Raw genomic sequence first — 20646 nt, forward strand, 5'->3', positions numbered from 1 at the left:
TTGCTACGGTTATGCGGCATGCTTCTCATTTGGAGCTTGGCTCATCGAGCACGGCCAGATGGACGTTCAGACGGTATTTCTGTAAGTAACTTCTCTTCACATCAGTTTGGTGGCTCAATTCCAAATAGCGGTAAAATAAAATGAAAATTACTTGGGATCATCTCTGATTTGTCCTATGTAAACCGATTCCTCTTTCAGAGTGATACTGGCAATTCTATATGGTTCAATAGCTGTTGGGGAAGCCCATTCCTTTTCTCCAAACTACGCAAAGGCCAAAATATCAGCTGCTCACATCATGATGCTTCTGAATAGACAGCCTGCTATTGATAACCTCTCACATGAAGGACAGTCATTGGTAAGCAGCTAAAAGTTGCCAAACAAGTACCGTACTCTGCAACACACTTTTCAAGTCTACAATAGGAATAAAGGAGGTCTGTCTCGTACCTTAAAACTCCAGGACCATTTTGATGGCAGTGTGCAGTTGGATGGCGTTAAGTTTAACTACCCCTCACGCCCTGACGTCCCCGTCCTTCGAGGGCTGAATCTGAAAGTGAGCAAGGGAGAAACATTGGCCCTGGTAGGAAGCAGCGGTTGTGGAAAAAGCACCACCTTTCAGCTTCTGGAGAGGTTCTACGATGCCATGCAAGGGAACGTGGTGAGAAAAAAAAGACATACACCCGATGTTAACGCTTGCTTTGTAACTTATTTGTGTAATACTTGCCTGGGATATGGTTGGGAAAGGGCTCTTGTCACGTCATTCACAATTATGCGATTTTTGTCTTGTAGATGTTTGATTCTGTAAGCGTGAAAGAGCTGAACATCCATTGGCTGAGGTCTCAGATTGGCATTGTGTCGCAGGAGCCTGTGCTCTTTGATTGCAGCTTGGCTGAAAATATCGCCTACGGAGACAACAGTCGGAGCGTTACTTTGCAGGAGATTAAAGCAGCTGCTAAAGTAGCCAACATTCACAGCTTCATCGAAAACTTGCCTAAGGTAATCAATCATGATTTGGCATCAAACAATTATTTTTGGTTCCAACTTTAGCAAACTATATTAGTGCTTCACTCACACATACAGTGTACTCAACAACAAACACTCCCCTTCTTACGGACATTCGAGTTACAAACAACTGTATATACAAACATTTTTGTAGTAACATGTAGTATTCCCACCAGTTGTACATGTACATATCTTTATAGATCATATATTTTATTAAATATTTATTTTTCAGTACAAACCACTACAGGTTACTTATACAAGCATTAAACATACTTATATAAACCTTAAAAATACTTATAGAATAATGCATTTAATTTCAAAGCGCCTTTCAAAACTCTCAAGGACACTTTACTGTCACTGGATTTTTTTGTGCAGGTGAGCAGCGGCAGCTATTCGCGCCAGCGCTCACACTACCTGGAAGTCTTCTGTCTTGATGAACCCAATGCATTGAAAACAAATATATGCTGAGGTTCACTGAGAAATACAATAGAATAAAATAACACAAAATCAAATATCATAAAATAAAAACATGGAAATACATTATAAGAAAAAACAACAAAATACAATAAAGTAGAATAACTTAAAATAAAATTCATTAAAATACATGAAATTAAATTAAATTAACTATAAACATGAACATACATTACAAGAAAATAAAACACAACACAATAATTTAAAATACCTTAAAATAAAATACATGAAATTAAATTAACTGTAAATATGAAAATACAGAAGAGAAAAAAAACACAACAAAATACAATAAAATAGAATGACTTAAAATACATTAAAATACATGAAATTAAATGAACTATAAACATGAAAATACATTATAAGAAAATAAAACAACAAAATACAGTAAAATCTCGTTATATCGATATTCTCGGGAGTCGGAAAAAATATCGATATAACCGCACTATTGATATATCCGATCCTGCGGCATGTAAATTTTCTCCTTGCGTTCATAGAAATAGTATCGTAATAAGCAGTACTATCGATATAACCGATATCGATATAACGACACTTTACTGTACAATAAAATAAAATAACTTAAAATACCTTAAAATAAAATACATTAAAATATAGGAATACATGAATCATATATAAGCCTTAAACATATATTCCATACAAAATATAGCACTGAAGCAACTTATGAACCGATTCACCTTACGAACGACCGTTCGGAACGTTCGTAAGTTGTAAGTCGTTTGTAAATTGGTGAGCGTCTATACAGTTGTAACAGAGTGCTGTCAAAAAAATGAAGGCAATTATAATTTCAAATGTCAATTCTTTTGACTTTCATAGATGAAGAAAAAAATATTTTTTACCGTATTTTCTGGTGTATACGGTGCACCGGAGTATAAGGCCAGAAAATACACCCCCAGTGAATGGTGTATTTTCAAACTTTTTCAATATACAGTACTGTATAAGGTGGACCGGAGTATGAGGTGCACCTACAATGAATGAAAAAAGTTTTCCAAATATAATATAAAAATATATAAAAGTGTTCCAAATATATATTTATATATTTTGATATTATATTTGGATTTTTTTTTCTCGTTTATTGAAGGTGTGCCTTATATATGGAAAAAATTGAAAATACTTCACGCTCCATTGGGTGATCTTTTCTGTGCTTTTTGGAGCAGAAGTATGACACTCAGGCAGGCGATAAAGGGACCCAGCTGTCTGGTGGTCAGAAACAACGAATCGCCATCGCTCGAGCAATCCTCCGTAACCCCAAACTGTTGCTTTTGGACGAGGCCACGTCTGCACTCGACACGGAGAGTGAAAAGGTGGATGTTTATTTTTTTTGTCCTTCTCTGGAATTTGCGCCCGATGTTTCGCTATCTTGACTTGTGTCCTACATCTTTGTGCTCGATCCAGGTGGTGCAAGAGGCGTTGGACAAAGCTCGACAGGGCAGGACGTGTATCATCGTAGCACACCGTCTCTCCACCATTCAAAATGCAGACTGCATTGCCGTCTTTCAAGGAGGAGAAGTGGTTGAAGAAGGGACACATCAGGAGTTACTAGCCAAAAACGGACTCTACCACATGCTGGTCACCACTCAGGTGGGCCTTGGGAGGGAATGAGGAGATTCTAACGTAATCCAGTGAATGGAAAAAAGAAATCTAGTTATTACGGTAGCTATGCTCAGAGTATTGGATTATTCACAAGTCAGTCAGTCGCAGGACTGCCGTACACGAAATACATGTTTTTGGACTGCGGGAGGCAGTCAAAGTACACTTCCTGTTTTGACAAGTGACTTTCGACTTTTCATACGTATACGTTTTCCCCATATTTTATATGTACATTTTTATCATTTCAAATAATGTACAGCGTACTACAACTTTTATACGGGGAAAAAATGTGAACCGATCTTAGACTATTTTGGCTCAAATCCAGTCAAACTTGCGTCATTTTCACCTTTTCTTGAGCAAAGTCTAACTCCTGGAAATGCTTGGGAGTATTCCTCACGAAACGACTGTAGTTTTCTTTTACTTTTCACACTTTTTGTTGATTTTTCTCCGGCAGATGCCATTACACAACAATGTTGTGACTGTAAAGTGTCCTTGAGAGTTTTGAAAGGCGCTTATAAATGAAATGTATTATTATTAAAAACGACGCTAACTCTTTAGTCTCGAATTCCAGTAATGAGCTGTCACACTGGATTCCAGGAAAGACCCGAACAACGCGCATGCACAATACGTCTAAAGGAAGCTAACAGCTAGCCCCGTGACAATCGCCTGTTCTCGTGTTTTGAATTAACGTTGAGTAGAGTACTTACTATTTTGACGATTTTGGATTGATTGTTTTTATCGAAAACCGTAATTTTCATTATTCACCCGGAAAAACCAGAATGGGATCATGAAAACTGCAGGGTTTTTTGTTTTTTTGGGGGGCGAAACCGTAGTAGTTGGCCGGTATGGAATTGTAAAAAACAAGGGCAGCTATAAGTAGGGACGTGACAACATTTTTCAATAATGCATCACACATTTTCTAGTACCATATTAAAGTGCATTTAAATAGCTTTCAAATGAGTATTGTTCTATGACAAATAAGGAAATAATGGATTTTTTAATTTTCGAAATATGAGGGGATTTTCTGCCTGTAATTACAGTTAAACAATGTAAATGTGTGACAGAGTTCTTTATTACAGTTTAAACTATCATAACTTTTGTAATTTTTGGCAGATCTTAACGAGTAAGGTAGCATTGGAAAGCTTTTGAAATTCTAAACAAGAACAGAAAACAGAACAAAAGATTCAAAATATAAATGAGCAAATATCAACGAGCGAATGCAGGCAGATTTTGTCAGAAATAAAAAATGGCTGTCAATGAATACTAGGAAAGAAAATTGCAAGCTCTAGAAATATATATGCGAATGCTTCTTTTTGCTTGGCAGTTATGGAGAAAAAAATATATATTCTACCATTTCTATGAGTTATAAAAATACAACTTACTCACCTTTATAAACTGTAGTGTTAGCAAAAAGAGCGTAAACTTCTATCAATTTTTTCCCCCGTTTCTCGTTGTCGTATTCGGAAATTTCAAGAACCAGCATGGAGTGAAACGTGTAATACGTCATCATAAGCTGCATAGTTTGGAAAATGCCACCAAAAACGATGACGAACTTCACAAAAATGCAATTGCGAGTACAGAGTGCGCTCGGTTCACTGGACAGAAACAATCGCGGTGGAATATAGGTCACTGTAGCGTACCTACTATAAGCCAAGGTTGACAGGTATGACTTATTTACCAATCGTTTATTCAAGATAGATAATGAAGATAAACTCTCTCGTCTCAACATCCTGTTTTCATATTTTTTCCCCTGCAATCTGGAGATTGTTTCTACATAGAGTAAAAATCGGATGAATATTCAATCGATTTTCATAACATGAGTGCACAGTAAGGAGTCGCGTGGTACTGAATTGTATCTAATAAAGTCCACAAGAAAATCACTCAATTTCATTTCAATCATGTCTAGTGTTTTGTCTTGAAGACGTTGAAACGCCTTTCTCTGTGTTTCAAAGTTAGCTATGCACCCCCTACAAAAGCAAACTTTTTCTACAGCAAAATTCTTCAAATATTGACATGAACTCAAATTAATCCCAGGGCGCGTCATTCACCTTATTTCAAAGTAAAAGATAACACTCGCGGCACCAGGTGGATATGTTGCAGAAGGTTGCAGAACAGTCACAATATTTTAAATCTACATTCAGCCATTTAGAATAATTTGCACACATTCATCCATTTGTATAGTGCCAAGTTATTAGAATGTGCTAGTACAATCATGTTTTATTCATTGTTACAAAAAAAACATTTTTACATTTTCTTCTTTACTTTTTCAACAGAATTCTTAGATCGTTACCACATATGCTTAGTCATGCTGATGAGGTGATACCAGGGTGAATGAGGCAATCAAGGCCAGTCATGGACCATAATCAGTCAGGACAAAAAAAGTAATCAATTCAGCTTCAATGAATTGTCCTCTGCCCCCCCCCCTTTCTTAGAGCAAAGATATATACTGTATATAGGGCTGGAGCTACCAGCAAATTTTAGTTTGCTGACGAAGCTTCTCGGATGAGGAGCGAAACGTCCGACACCTTCAAAGAAGTACAAATGACGGCTGAAGAAACCTTTTCATCAACACATTTTCTTCCATTTAAAGAAGTAAAAAAAAACACCTAACATGTAATAAATGCCAGTTCAGTCTCTGCAGTTGAGTAAGTCAAAGTGGCTAGCCGCCACTTGAGGTGATTAGCATCTATCCGATTTTAATACAATGTCAGCGGAATACTATTAATCATCCAGGCTAATATTTGAGACCTTTGATAAAAACACTCCTCCACACAAAAAAAGGGACGATAAAGCGCTGATCAGACCTCTGGCAATGTTTTTCCCTCCCACAAGGGGGAGGTATTCACCTTTTATACAGCTACCCCCATTTCGAGCTCAGATAACTCCAGACGCATATAACATAGGAATTAACACTGTTTTCTGATGAAAGAGAGTCTAAGGTTTCTAATGCTGCATTGAATGTTTATGTAGTCCTAAAACTTAAAATTCTGTGGATGGAATTTGAGTGAAATTTGCCTGCCTTTTTGGTGTGAGTGAATAGTGAAAGGACAACCGACATCACTTTTTTGTTTCCGAACTGACATCAGAAAAACGTTTTATAGCATCTAAAATACCCAAAACACACAGGCTGATATTTTTAGTCAAATGCAAAACACCAATAAAAATGACTTAAAGTCTCCAAAATCTGCAAAAAATTGAGCTGCGAATTGGGCATTTTCAGAAAGTCCCGGCCCCAGTTTGTGACGTCACGCCAAGACGTCTTGCATTGCTGCAGAATCAAAACAATGGCTTCAGATTCGGAGAATATGCTTTCTTGTTACACATCAAGTTATGAATATGATTCAAATAGTTCTGAAGAGGAAAGCATACATGTTTGCTATCGATTAAAGAAGCTTTTCTGGGTAGTTTTGATGGCTCAAGACTGACGTGTAGTGTCAAAGAAAATGCAGAAGATGGCGGCAGAGCTCCGTGTAAGGAATTAATCAGCCCGTTTCCACAGGCTGATTAATTCCTTACACCGAGCTTTATTGCCCTCTTCTGGTTGCAACATGAAGTTTTCAGACCAAACAAGTACGGCAAAATGCATTGACGCGATGGAAGGACTGCTACAATGTGTCCTTTTTTCGGTCAGGAGCGTTCCTTCAGTGACGTAGGGTGAGGACTCGTCACCAACTCAAAAACAAGACTTCCGGAATATTCAGCGCAAGTCTTAAAACGTAAAATATAGCTATATGCGGTGGAATCTTTGTAAAATACGCTCAGTAGAAGTCATTTGAAGCCATTTTACAAATTATGGACACAACTTGTCCGGAGACGTCGGTTGTCCTTTAAAGCTGCGATGTGGTCGCTAGGTGAAACATGTCATGCATGGAGTTACAGAAGGTGTTGAACAACGTTGCGGCATCTGTCTGATGGCAAGATTTCCATGCTGAGACGGAGATCACAATCCTGCAAAAGGGGATGAGTGCATAATCAGTGACAAATAAATCTTCACTGTCCTCCTCTGATTTGGGATTGAAGTCAAAATGGTGGAAAGTTTTGCCAATTTTTTTGGTTATTTTTCTTGGGGGGTGCTGATAAAGTGCTGGCCATACCTCTGGCAATGTTTTTCCCTACCACGGGGGGCAGCATTTGCCTTTACAGCCACCCCCATTTCAAGTTCATATAACTCCATACCCATTTAACTTAGGAATCAACACACTTTTTTCTGATGAAAGAAGAAAGTCTTAGGTTTCTTACGTTGAATTGAATGTGTATATAGTCCTAAAACTCGATATTCTGTGAGTGCTACAATTTGAGTGAAAATGACACAAACCCTGGCACTGGAGTGGACACATTTTGCACATCGTCTTGCAGCTTACTTGTTGCCATGTCACGAAAAAATGTTTATTTCCTACCCATGGTGGCATTAAAAAATAAGTCTCTTATTGACCTTTTTTGTCTGTCATGCACGACACGTTTGGCTATGTCGAACCGTATTTAGACTTACTGCAAGTTAAAATGTTGCAGTTGGATTTTAACTCATTCACTGCCAGACGATGTGCAAAAGTGTGTCTACTCCAGTGACAGGGTTTTTGTCATTTTTCACTCAAATTGCAGGACCCACAGAATATATAGTTTTATGACAACATAAATATTCAATGGATGGTAAAAAAAACATAGACTGTCTTCATTCATCACAAAAACATGTTAATTTTATAAGTTATATGGGTCTGGAGATAGCTGAGCTTGACATGGGGGGCGGCTGTACAAAATACAATACAATACATACATATTGATTGATATAGCGCTTTAACAACAGCTGAAGTTGGAACGAAGCGCAAACATGGACAAAAAGGCAAATGCTGCCCCCTCGTGAGAAAGGAAAACATTGCCATAGGTCGATAATACCTGTCATTGTTGATGCGGTAGAAGAAGCCATAGCCATGATGAACCATTGGAGCAACCACGCCCAGGACTGAAGTGTAGCCCACCAGACTGGATGACAACACAAAGTTGCCGCCACCTCCACTGCAAAGGACAAACCCGTTATTCACTCAAATATGTTCCAATAAAACCAGTCTCTGCATTAGATTGAACGTTACCTCTTTGTGTAGAGGGGGTCTGTGTAAAGCGCAGGAGTGGGATGTCCCGCCTCCTTGGCCAGGAGATAGAGTCCAAGAAGATGTCTGTCAAAACCTGACGATCAGATGACAGTTATGCTTCATCGTTACAATTGATCGCGATGAGTGAAAGACGCCAACCTTGGCCCGCTTGGCTTTCTGCCATCAGCTTATTGTGTTTATTGAAGGCTTGCAGCATGGCTTTCCTCTTGTCGTGAATCTGATGACATAATGATTGATTGAGCAGGTCACGTGAACCGGTTATGATGCTTCTGGGAGCACAATGCCTCACCTCACACGTGGGGTCCGTCATGGCTTTACACCAACTGAAGGCCTCGCCGGTGCAAGACCGCAACGTGTCTGTCCTGCCGTGATAGAACCTGCGGGTCATGGCTGTTTCATAGCAACTCCCCGGTCTGAGATGTGAGAGCAGATATTCCACTGGAATTATTGATATGTTTAGGCCAAAGGGCTCAAGGGGCACGTTTGATTTGTAAAACACAAAGACATGCCTGGCTGTTAGAAGATAAGGTTTACAAAATACAATAGTAGATGCGTATATATAAGAAGTATAAGCAAAACATGAATAATACGTGTTTATATAACTATTACAGTTGTAGTAAATAATGACAAATGTTTTTAATACATGATTAATAAATGTCATTATAAATAACCAACCAGTTCTTTTAAAGATATACATGCAATACTGTATTTTTCAGTGTATAAGGCGCACCAAAAAGCCTTTATTTTCTTCAAAAGATGACCCTGCGCCTTATACGCAGGTGCGCTTTATATGTGAAGTCATATTGAGCCACAACTGGTCTCGCAACTACTGTCAGCAGCCACCGACTTCATGTCCCCCTGTAAAAGAAGTCGTACGTAACCCCAGCCTCTACTATCGTGCCTTCTAATGCGGTGTTGCCTTATATTTGGAAAACTTTTATATATTTATATATTACATTTGGAAAACTTCCTTCATTGAAGGTGCGCCTTATATATGGAAAACGTTTGAAAATACACCATTCATTGGGGGTGCGCCTTATACTCCTGTGCACCTTATACACTGGTAACTACGGTATTATTATTACCGTATTTTCTGGTGTATAAGGCACAAAGGAGTATAAGGCACACCCACAATGAATGGTGTAATTTCAACCTTTTTCCATACAGTAATAATAATAATATCGTATTTTCCGGTGTATAAGGCGCACTGGATTGTCAGGCGTACCTTCAATGAATGACATATTTTACGACTTTTTCTGTATATAAGGCACACTGGATTATAAAGCACATGGTAAGCCTTTGAAATAATTTAAGGCTTTAAGGTGTGCCATATACTTCGGAAAATACGGTATGACTTATTTTGCCCACTCCTTATACAAATGCATATTTTTGAAGTAATCAGTACATTTTGTGCATGCGGTAGTAGCTCAGTTGCATGGCCAACTGAACAAAGGCATCAGGATGTAGCTTCTTCTTCTTAATTGCCGATTTTCCAAAACCCGTGAAGGCATAACACAATATCTGGAGGTCCTTTGCCTGGAAGACAGAGACAATGCAGTCAGGTGGAAATATAAATACAGTAAAGTCTCGTTATATCGATAGTACTGCTTATTACGATACTATTTCTATGAACGCAAGGAGAAAATTTACATGCCGCAGGATCGGATATATCGATAGTCCGGTTATATCGATATTTTTTCAGACTCCCGAGAATATCGATATAACGAGACTTTACTGTATGAAAAGCCGCGAGAGTGGCTGCCTTTCCAGCAGCTCCTGTATTTTGTTTTTCTACTTCTTTCTTTCCTTTCGTCGTTGTACATTTCATTTCTAAGCGCCTTTCAAAATTCCCAAGGTCACTTTACAGTCACTGGACACGTTTTTTTTTTGTGGATGAGCAGCGGCAGCCACACGCGCCAGTGTTCACTGAACCCGGAATAACTCAAATCGATAGAAAGCTAAATAGCTAATAGCTACTTACGAGCTAGCTAGCTAGATACCTAGCTAATAGATAGTGAGATAGATAATGGGATTTGGATTTGCGTTTATTCGTCTTGCAGTGGAGAAATTTACATTTCACAGCAGCAACGTTATGAAAAGAATGAAAGTAGAAAAACAATACCGGTGATAGATAGATAGCTAGCCAGCTAGCTAGTTAAATAGCTAATAGACAGCAAATAGATAGCTACATAGCTAACTAATAGCTAGTTTCCTCTTCCTTTCATAACTTTGCTGGTGTGAAATGTAAATTTCTCCACTGCGAGACTAATAAACGCAAATCCAATCCAATCCAATCGAAAAGTGGGACAAAATATCCATTATGAAATCACAGTACAATACGATTAATTATTTATCCGGCCTGACTTCAAAGGTGCACATAATAATGACTTTTTCATGTTTAACTTATTCATGTCAGTTTTATTATTGTTTTGACTTCCAACCAGTGTTGGATTTTGGTATGTGCATTTTGTGCAGCTGCAAATGGCAAAATTACTTGGATTGCTGACAAGCACAGTAAATGCCGGGAATTATTGGTTGCGTTGAATGTTTAGTGAAGAAATGGTTACTAGACTGAAACATTTCATTCCTGTCTTTTATTTCGATTATTTGACTATGTATGATTTGGAATAAGATGACTGACGAATCTCAAACTACATGTTTCTCATCACTGTCGCGGCTTGGAATTGAAGTGGATTTACGTGGGACAGGAGATGTGAGACAGTCTCTTTTTGTTCATGGATGCTACAGATTCATGTTTGCTTTCAATATTTAGCTTGTAGCAGACGTGCACATTTCACCATGACGTCCGTGATCTACTGATGAAAAGGATGTTTTGATCCTCCTGTTTCATCTAGAACTGCTTCGTGCAACAAAAAGGGTGCAGAAAGTGCTCAAGATTGAATGACCGTCTGTGTCTTTTGTGTTGTGTCACATTATTTGTTCTTTTGACTTCAAAATGCTGCTTTTTCATCAGCTCCTGTATTTTGTTTTTCTACTTCTTCCTTTTCTTTCCTCTTAATTTCATCACATTGCTGCTGTGAAATGTAAATTTCTCCACTGCGAGACTAATAAAGGCTAATCCACATATCTTTCATCTCTAATTACAATCTAAGCATGATCTACATTTGATGCTGACTCACCATCTCTAAATATTGCCGTTTAGCGTGGCTAATATCCTTCAGCACTTTTTCGTCCGTGGTAAAAACAAGCTCCTCGGGTAAAGGCATTGCCCGGACTCTGTCTGAGCCCTGGAGGTGGTCACATGTTTCAAAGAAGGAGAGAAGCTGTTAGGTTGAGGAAGAAAAGCTATTTTCACATATTTGCATTTCAAGAAAAAAAAAATCTATGTCCACCTTCCACTTGCCCTCTGTTGCTTTCAGTTGCTGGTCAACATACCAACACATGGAGACCATCACCATTGCATCATACGGTGCATGCTGTAAAAGAAGCTCAACTGTTTCCATTGTTTTCTTTATCAGCTCACACAGACTTGTGAAAAACTCACATCAGAATTGGATCCAAAAGTACCGTCTGCAAAAACGAGAGAATTGTAGGATTTGTCTCCCCATCGAATGGTGGGGTCTCCTGTGAGTGCTTCCGCGGCAATCTATATTCACAATTTTATTTTCAGTGTGAAACATTAAGCTCATGAAATCTAACTAGGGATTTTTTTTTTAACACGAGGTATTTACATTTGTGTAGTTCTCTGCAGAGGAGTATGGCTTTGCATCATCTAAGGATATTACAAAGAGGCTGCTCTGGATGGTCTCCAGGATGCTTTCATTGTGAGGATCAATGCGAATGAGATACTCCCTGACCTGCACAGACAATTATGATTTAAATAAAATAACAATACATAGATGTCTACTGAATGTTGTGACTCGTGAATTTCAGTCTCCATACCTTTGCCCATCGAGTCCTTTCATCTGAGGTAAGTGCAGCAACACCATCGCCATCTGGCTGTCCGTCACAGCGCTCTTTCACATAGCTTAATTGCCTGCCCAAGTAATGCAAACAAGTGAATAAAAAGTGTCATTTGTTATTGGATCTCTGAATTATTATCTTTGATTGGATTTTACCGCTTCTTCAGCTCACGCGTAGTAGCGGCGTAAAATCTGTAGATTTAGCAACAGGACCAGCTACCCAGGGCTAAGCCCAATTACGGCTCAGGTTTAAGATATTTACAGTCAACCCCTACCATTCACTGGAAATATAGATCAGGCCACCCGGCAAATGGCAACAATCTTGTGACGCCCATTGAGGTTAATAATAATAATAATACATTTCATTCCTAAATTCCAGGTAACGTTTGTTTTTTTTCTTCTTCCAAATTAGTTGATTAATCAATAATTAGTTGATAGAGAAAAGACAGAATAAAAGTTATCATATTTTCATGCTGTTGTATGCGTAGTTGGCCAAACACAAGGCCCACAATGGAAGCACAGAAAATCTGGGGTCAATCTGAGGCGAACAGCCTGTTAAACTGGTAGATCTACAAGCCTTGGGAGGAATTTAAGACTTGGTAAACTCATTCACAAGAAGAGCTCATTAGCCAGGTTAAAAATCTATCAGTTCATGGAAAGACAACCCATTAAAATGTCTACTGTCTGTTGGTTTATAGTTGTTGGTGCTTGGGTCGTCCAGGGGCGTGGTATTCAAATCAAGAAGACTGTGTTTTACTAATATATGACTGGAATTTGAATATACTCTCAATAAATAGCTTGGCAGAGGGCTGCAGATGTTGGGCGTCGGTCGAAGAAGCGCACACAAAGTGGATTCATGAATGTCTGCGTCCCCTGCTGGCAGTAAAAGACTATCTTCCTGTGTTTGAGCCTTAGTTCACGGTGTCCGAGCAAACATCTCTGACATTATTAGATTTATTCTGCTGCGCATTGACCTAAAAAATCATATCGATGAAGCCCTACAAGACACCGACTTGTAATAAACTAAGTATCGACTCTTATTGGGAGTAGTTATTACCTGAGGAGTTCAGGTGGTGTGAGGATTTCGCCATCACAAAGTGCATCAAACGTAAATATTCGTCCGCGACACATGACAATCAGGTGTGACGGGCAGTGGCCCTCTCGCTCTATCACACAAACAGAAACAACATATAGCAAACCTGGGGATCCTCAATCGACATACAGTGATACCTCAGCTCACAAACTTAATTGGCTCCCAGAAAGTGTGTGCGAGGCGAAAAGTTCGTACCATTAAAATGAGAATAATCTGTTCCCAGGTCCTCATAAAACATATTTTTTACTAAATAAGCCTGAAAACTACACCAAATATACCTTATTTTATGTATAATAAATGTGCTATTGTATTGTAATTAAAGAAATAAACTGTACTGTAAAATAATGTCGTTTTATTTACCTTTGTGATGGTAGTTGATGGCTTGATATAATGGAGTGGGAGAAGGAGGGAGGGAGTTACTGTTTGGAAGGAGAGTCACGTTCCATAAGTGTTTTTCGATGATCTCCTTCTTCTGCTTGACCGTAATTTTCTTTTGTGTCGTCTAGCCTGTGGTGCGGTCTTTTCAGTCCCATAATAGCAAAAGTACTACACTCGATAACAAACCACGTCCGCACTCAAAGAAAGGTGGTGACGAAAACTAGTCCGCCAGCCAAAGTGGCGCCGTGTGGTTTGGTTCGTCCGCCGAAAACTAGTTTGTCAGCCGAGACTATATGCTCACGAATTTATTGTTGGTGAGACAAAAACTTTGTGAGCTGAAGCGTTCGTCAGCGGAGGTATCACTGGATTTTCAAAAACACTTAGCATATTAGATTCGGGATGTGAGATGGAGCCTGTCCCAAATAAATTTGTGGGACCAGCCCAAAACTGGACTAGTCACCAGTCAATCCCAGGTCACTTCTAGACCCCCACAAAAAAATTACTGAACGTGCACGTCAGTGGAATGAGGGTGGAAGCCATTATAGCCCAAGCTCTGATTTGAACCTCAAACCTCAAAACCAGAAAGAAAAGGTGCTAAGCGCTACCAAACTCTCTGCAACTTCAAAATAACACTTTGAGATAATACCATACCTGTCTTAAAATAATTGTAGAGGGCGTCCTTCTTAACTGCAGGCACTTTACAGGTGCAGAACAGCATTCTGAACTGGTCCATATCCAACACCATCTTACCAGCTTTCTGAGGGGCCATTTGCTCCCTAAAATGAAACAAACCAGCACCACTCACAATATTTAGGAGAATGTTGTTAACTGACTTGCCGGCATGTTCAATATCCTACTTGTAAATGAGGTTCCAGTACTGTAGCGTGTGCCAGACGTTAATGCTGGCCCTCTGGAGTTGAGTTCCTTCTGCGGGGGGCCAGCAGTGTTCCAAATAGGGACCCGGGCCACCGAAATTTACATTCAGCTGAGATGGAGTACGCGTCTCCAGGTATGCGCTGTCTAACCACCATTCTTCAAGCTGAGGGAATTCAAATCATTCTCAATTCACTATTAAGCTATTGAATTTGATCGCATGATAATGTTTTCTGTGGAATTACAACAAACCCAGTTCCTCTTGGTCTTGGCTCTCTGGAGTAGTTTGTGGTGCAGTTCTTTGCCAATGCCCTTTTGAAATGTCTGCACAATATCCACTGTCGTTTTAAACTCCTGGTCGGATGCAAATGGGCGCACTGATGGCAGATGAAGGACAATTCAGAGTGAGCGGTTCAAGAAAGCGCATGCCTTAAATATTAACTCATTCACTGCCAGACGTGTGCAAAAATGTGTCCACTCCAGTGCCAGGGTTTTTGTCATTGTCACTTGATTTCCAGCAACCACAGAATATTGAGTTTTAGGACTACATAAATAAACATTTAATACAGTGTTAGAAACTTAAAGGACAACCAACGTCGCCGGACAAGTTGTGTTCATAATTTGTAAAATGGCTTCTACTGAGCGTATTTTACAAAGATTCCACCGCATATAGCTATATTTTACATTTTAAGACTTGCGTTGAATATTCAGGAAGTCTTGTCGGAAGTTGTGTTGCACCCAAAAGCCGCCAGAAGGCCAGAAGAGGGCGTCCAAGCTCCATATAAGGAATTTATCAGCCTGTGGAAACGGAGGTGGCCACAGGAGGTCGCCATTTTGTGCCTCTTTTTTTAGTGAGAGATTTTCCCCCAATGTTGCCTCAAAATGGCAAAAATAAATTCTTTAATCGATTGCAAACATTTATGCCTTCCTCTTCAGAACTATTTGAATCATATTCATAACTGGATGTGTAACAAGAAAGCATATTCTCCGAATCTGAAGCCATTGTTTTGATTCACAAGCAATGCAAGACGTCTTGCTTGGCGTGACGTCACGAAATTGGGGCGGGACTTTCTGAAAATGGCCAATTCGCAGCCCAATTTTTTGCAGATTTTGGACACTTTAGGTCATTTTTATTGGTGTTTTGCATATGACTAAAAATATCATACTGCGTGTTTTGGGTATTTTCGATGCTATAAAACGTTTTTCTGGTGTCAGTTAAAAAACAAAAAAGTGACGTCGGTTGTCCTTTAAGACTCTTCTCTTTCATCAGAAAAAAAAGTTAATTCCTAAATTATATTGGTCTGGAATTATATAATCTTGAAATGATGGCGGCTGTCTAAAATACAATGCAATACATACATATTGGTTTATACAGTGATCCCTCGCTACTTCGCGGTTCACTTATCGCGGCTTCGTGCATTGCAGATTTTTTTTCAGGGGGAAAAAAAACGTTTTTTTTATTTTTTATTAATGGCATTCAAATGTGCAAACAAACAAAGTAAAAGAAACAACACTGCAAACAAAGCAGAATAAAATCAAACACTGACTTTGAACAGCTCAGCTGTTCTGTATTCTCAAAAAAAAAAGAAAGAGTGCCAACAACTACCGATAACAATGTTCTCTCTGAGAAAGACTCCTTCAGTACAAAAAGACGCTACAGCGCAGCGGAGTCAGGACGAATAGGTGCAGCAGCAAAATATTGTTTTACAACACCGTTCTTTAAACTATTAAAAAGAGGTTTTATTTTTTGTTTCATTCTGCAGTATGTACAGTTTTGCATTGTAAAATAAAATTACAACAACAAAAAAAAAAGCTGACTACATTGTACTTTGCGAATTTCCCCTATCGCTGGCTATTTTTGGAACATCAGCGATAAACGAGGGTTGACTGTACAGTGCTTTAACAACAGCTGAAACTGGAACAAAGCGCAAAAAGGGATATGCGGCGCCAATGTGGAAAAGAAAAATACATTGCCAGAGGCCATGGCCAGCACCTTATCAGCACCCAAGCATGAAAAAACAAAACTCGAACAAATTCAGGAATGGCGCTCTACCTCATATCTTCAACTCCCAAATACATTCGTGAATGGCAGAGAATGACTTATTCAGACATGTAATAATATATATAACTAGCTTCCACTTATAGTATGAAAATTGAAAACTCAAATTGGAGCACGAGAACTCCACTCCTAAGGTGATAGAGTATCAATTTAAACAGATGTGAGAATTAGTTTAAAAAAGTATCATTCAAGTTTTCTTAGAACCAGTGCACTAAAGTGAAAAGAAGTGCAATCACAGGTTAATTTTAATGAGGTAGGTGCTTCCATCTAGTGGTACATGCCTGTCACATATGTAGTTAGATTGATAATAACAACAACAACAACAACAACAACAACAACAACAACAATAATAATAATAATAATAATAATACGTCTGTGTAAGCTCTCAGTCGTACAGGAGTGGTCCATCAATGAGAAGGTTTCTTCAGCCGTCATCTGTACAAATTTGATGACGGCTGAAGAAACCTTCTCATCGATGGACCACTCCTGTACAACTGAGAGCTTACACAGACATCCGAAACCTTCAAATTTGTACAGATGACAGCTGAAGAAACCTTCTTATCAATAATAAATAATAATAAATTTCATTTATAAGCGCCTTTCAAAACTCTCAAAGACAATTCCGATTTAAGCACTTTTTTTTCATTTACTATTTTGACAGAGGAACAGGCTTGGCATGTGTGTTTTTTTCTCCTGCAGAGTAACCATAATTGGTATCTTATATACATTTTCCCCGTATTTTATTTTTTTTTTTCAAATAATGTACAGTGTGCTGCAACTTTTATACGGCAAAATATTTTTAATTGTGAACCGATTTTGCAAAGCCCATTTTGGCTCAAATCCAGTTGGCCTCAACTGCTGGTAGCTAACAACAATGCTGCTGCCGATCGCTACTATTGTCACGGCAAACCAGCAAAAAATCCTCAATCGTATATATTTTTTGTTAATCGCTGAGTACGGTCGGATTGATAAAAGCATGACGTGCACATGCGCAGTAAGCTGTCTGCTTTTCCGCTGTGTTTGAGTTTTTTTTTTTTTTTTATCATTTCAAATAGTGTACGGTGTACAACAACTTTTATATGGGAATTGTAACCATTTAAGGCAGCTATTAGCCAAGGTTCACAGGTATGAGCGTGTAATGCATTGCTATGATTTGAAAAATGATTCTAGCCCTCTAACAAGAAATAAAATATATTAATAATCACACCGATTGCCTTTCTGAGATGGATGACATAGAAATAAGCAATACATTGCAAATAATGTCTCTTTATACTTAATATGAAGCAAATGATCACCTGCATCCAAATACTTGGAGAGGCTGCCTTCTAATGTGGGGACAGGCAGAGGAGGCAGGTTGTTTTGGTACTGGAATGTCGTCTCATGCTGCGGCTCTGGCAACTGGTTTGCCATTTTTTTCTACCTGTAAATTATACACATACACACAGTTTGGGCCATCAATGAAGAGATGGATATATAGAATGGAGATATAAAAGCTGGACAGCCAGGTTGCGATGTAGGTAGGTAAATACATACAGTAAAGTCTTGTTATATCGATATCGGATATATCGATAGTCCCGGTTATATCGATACTATTTCTATGCCCGCACTGAGAAAATTACATGCAAACAGGGTCGGATATATCGATAGTCCCGGTTATATCGATACTATTTCTATGCCCGCACGGAGAAAATTACATGCAAACAGGGTCGGATATATCGATAGTCCCGGTTATATCGATATTTTTTCGGACTCCCTTGAATATCGATATAACGAACTTTACTGTATTATGTTTCAGGAATCAGAAAACGGGAGATTTTTGTACTCGCGACTCTGTGGTGTGTGTTAAAATTATTAGAAGTTCAGTCAACCCTCGTTTATTGCGGGAGATACGTTCCAAAAATAGCCCGCGATAGGTGAAATCCGCAAAGTCCAATGTAGTCAGCTTTTTTTATTTTTTTTTTTTACCACAATGCAAAACTGAACCTACTGCAGAATGAAACAAAAAAATAAAACCTTTTTTTATAGTTTAAAGAACGGTGTTGTAAAACAATATTTTGCTGCTGCGCCTATTCGTCCTGACTCCGCACCGCTGTAGCGTCTTTTTTCTACTGAAGGAGTCTTTCTCCGAGAGAACAACATTGTTATCGGTAGTTGTTGGCACTCTTTCTTTTTTTCGAGCAAGAAGATTTTTATAAACCGACATGGCCCAAGCAGAATGCTCCATGAAGAATGCTCCATGAACTGTTCAAAGCCAGTGTGTTTGATTTTGTTCTGCGTTGTTTACAGTGTTGTTTCTTTTACTTTGTTTTTTTTTTTGCACATTTGCATGCCATTAATTAAAAAAATAAGGTTTTTCCCTTGAAAAAAAATCTGCGATGCACTGAAGCCGCGATAAGTGAACCGCAAAGTAGCGAGGGATCACTGTACTGTAAATAAAACACACACAAAAAATCATTGTTTATTTATACATTCAATTAGTGTAAAAATGTATTGTGTTTTTTACTTTTTTTATTTCACCATACAAATGAAATGTCTTTATGGTGTCAATAGTTGCTTTTATGAAGCAACTATTTATCAAGTTTATAAAGCGAGTATTGTGGTCAAAATCGGGTGTCTCCGAACAAATCGGTCAAACAAAACAAGTCTTAACAAAACATCAGACTTGTCTAATGTGACTCCAATATGCCCAATTTTAAAGGACAACCGACATTCCTTTCATCACTTTGCTGCTGTGAAATGTAAATTTCTCCACTGTGAGACTAATAAAGGCATATCCAATACAATCCAATCCAATCACTTTTTTGTTTCCTAACTGACATCAGAAAAACGTTTTATAGAATCTAAAACGCCCATAACATGCACTATGATATTTTTATTCAAATGCAAAACACCAATAAAAATGACTTAAAGTGTCCAAAATCTGCAAAAAAATTGAGCTGCGAATTGGGCATTTTCAGAAAGTCCCGCCCCCAGTTCGTGATGTCACGCCGAGACGTCTTGCATTGCTGGAGAATCAAAACAATGGCTTCAGATTCGTTGAATAATTTCTTGTTACACATCCAGTTATGAATATGATTCAAATAGTTCTGAAGAGGAAAGCATACATGTTTGCAATCGATTAAAGAATTTATTCCGTGCCATTTTGAGGCAACATTGGGGGGAAATGGATCACCAAAAAAGAGGCAGAAAATGGCGTCCGAGCTCCTGTGAGAAATTAATCAGCCCGTTTCCACAGGCTGATAACTTCCTTCCATGGAGCTTGGTCGCCCTCTTCTGGCGGCTTTTTGGTGCAACACGAGGTTTTCAGACCAAACAAGTACAGCAAAATACATTGACATGATGGAAGGACTGCTACAATGTGTCTTTTATTTCGGTCAGGGGTGTTCCTCCAGTGACGTCACGTACGGACTCGTCACCAACTCCAAAACAAGACTTCCTGAATATTCAGCGCGAGTCTTAAAACGTAAAATATAGCTATATGCGGTGGAATCTTTGTAAAATACGCTCAGTAGAAGTCATTTGAAGCCATTTTACAAATTATGGACACAATTTGTCCGGAGACGTCGCTTGTCCTTTAATAGGCCATTGGTGAGCTGCCAGTTTCTGTGCAAACTGTTCTGAAAGTAATAATAATAATAATAATAATAATAATAATAATAATAATAATAATAATAATCTTTTCCTTTCGGCTTTTCTCTCTGATAACAATTTATAATACATTAAACCACTCCCTCATTAAAAATAAACCAGACACGTCCAAATAAGTACATTTGCATTATACACAAAGTGTCGTCACATAAGTCTAACTCGTCTAGCTAGCTGACTTGATTAGTTAACATGATTTCCATCTCTATCTCCCATGTTGAGCTGCATGCAAAATGTAATTGACAACTCACCTTTTGGATAGAAGACGACAAAGTTACCGTAAACAACTAAAACTTCAGTCGCGCGTTTGGATTAGCGTTCGGTGTAACTGTTGAGTATTCCCGCTGTTCACCTTTAACCGAGTGCCCCTCCGATTAGCCCGGAAGAGATCAAGGGCGCATGCGCAATACAGTGGCATTTGCCCTACATTTCACAAAGCTGCTATGTGGACATCGATGTGTGGCAAAAGTTAAACAAACTATTAATTCGTTACTA

The 20646-nt window shown here is 38.7% G+C and overlaps 2 protein-coding genes and 1 long non-coding RNA gene across 3 annotated transcripts in view; 1 reads left to right on the forward strand and 2 right to left on the reverse strand.

Annotated features, from left to right (window-relative positions):
- The window catches only part of LOC148896794 (uncharacterized), a 17695-nt gene extending 17138 nt beyond the window's left edge, over nt 1-557 (reverse strand). Inside the window, exon 1 of the long non-coding RNA XR_016115331.1 lies at nt 445-557. This is a non-coding gene — a long non-coding RNA (uncharacterized LOC148896794). The remainder of the gene's footprint in view (nt 1-444) is intronic.
- Nucleotides 1-3429, forward strand: part of LOC148896795 (ATP-dependent translocase ABCB1-like) — a 17634-nt gene extending 14205 nt beyond the window's left edge. Inside the window, exons 22-27 of the mRNA XM_088998949.1 lie at nt 1-81; nt 199-355; nt 458-655; nt 787-993; nt 2643-2789; nt 2881-3429. The exon at nt 1-81 is cut by the window's left edge and continues 60 nt beyond it. Of these exons, the coding sequence (XP_088855075.1) occupies nt 1-81; nt 199-355; nt 458-655; nt 787-993; nt 2643-2789; nt 2881-3087 (997 nt within the window). The 3' untranslated portion in view covers nt 3088-3429. The remainder of the gene's footprint in view (nt 82-198; nt 356-457; nt 656-786; nt 994-2642; nt 2790-2880) is intronic.
- Nucleotides 3430-3574: 145 nt separating this feature from the next.
- crot (carnitine O-octanoyltransferase) lies at nt 3575-20546 on the reverse strand. Its single transcript, XM_088998950.1, has 17 exons — nt 20403-20546; nt 17802-17926; nt 14700-14824; nt 14432-14613; nt 14226-14350; nt 13161-13269; nt 12084-12177; nt 11873-11998; nt 11686-11787; nt 11534-11617; nt 11321-11428; nt 9586-9716; nt 8470-8593; nt 8319-8397; nt 8160-8253; nt 7966-8085; nt 3575-7023 (listed from the first exon to the last, which is right to left on the reverse strand). The coding sequence occupies exons 2-17, from the start codon at nt 17914-17916 to the stop codon at nt 6903-6905; spliced, it is 1839 nt and encodes a 612-aa protein (XP_088855076.1). The 5' UTR covers nt 17917-17926; nt 20403-20546; the 3' UTR covers nt 3575-6902.
- Nucleotides 20547-20646: the final 100 nt, after the last annotated feature.

This window comes from Hippocampus bargibanti, linkage group LG06 (assembly GCF_051943395.1).
Source record: "Hippocampus bargibanti isolate YZ-2025 linkage group LG06, ASM5194339v1, whole genome shotgun sequence".
Classification (NCBI taxonomy): Eukaryota; Metazoa; Chordata; class Actinopteri; order Syngnathiformes; family Syngnathidae; genus Hippocampus; species Hippocampus bargibanti.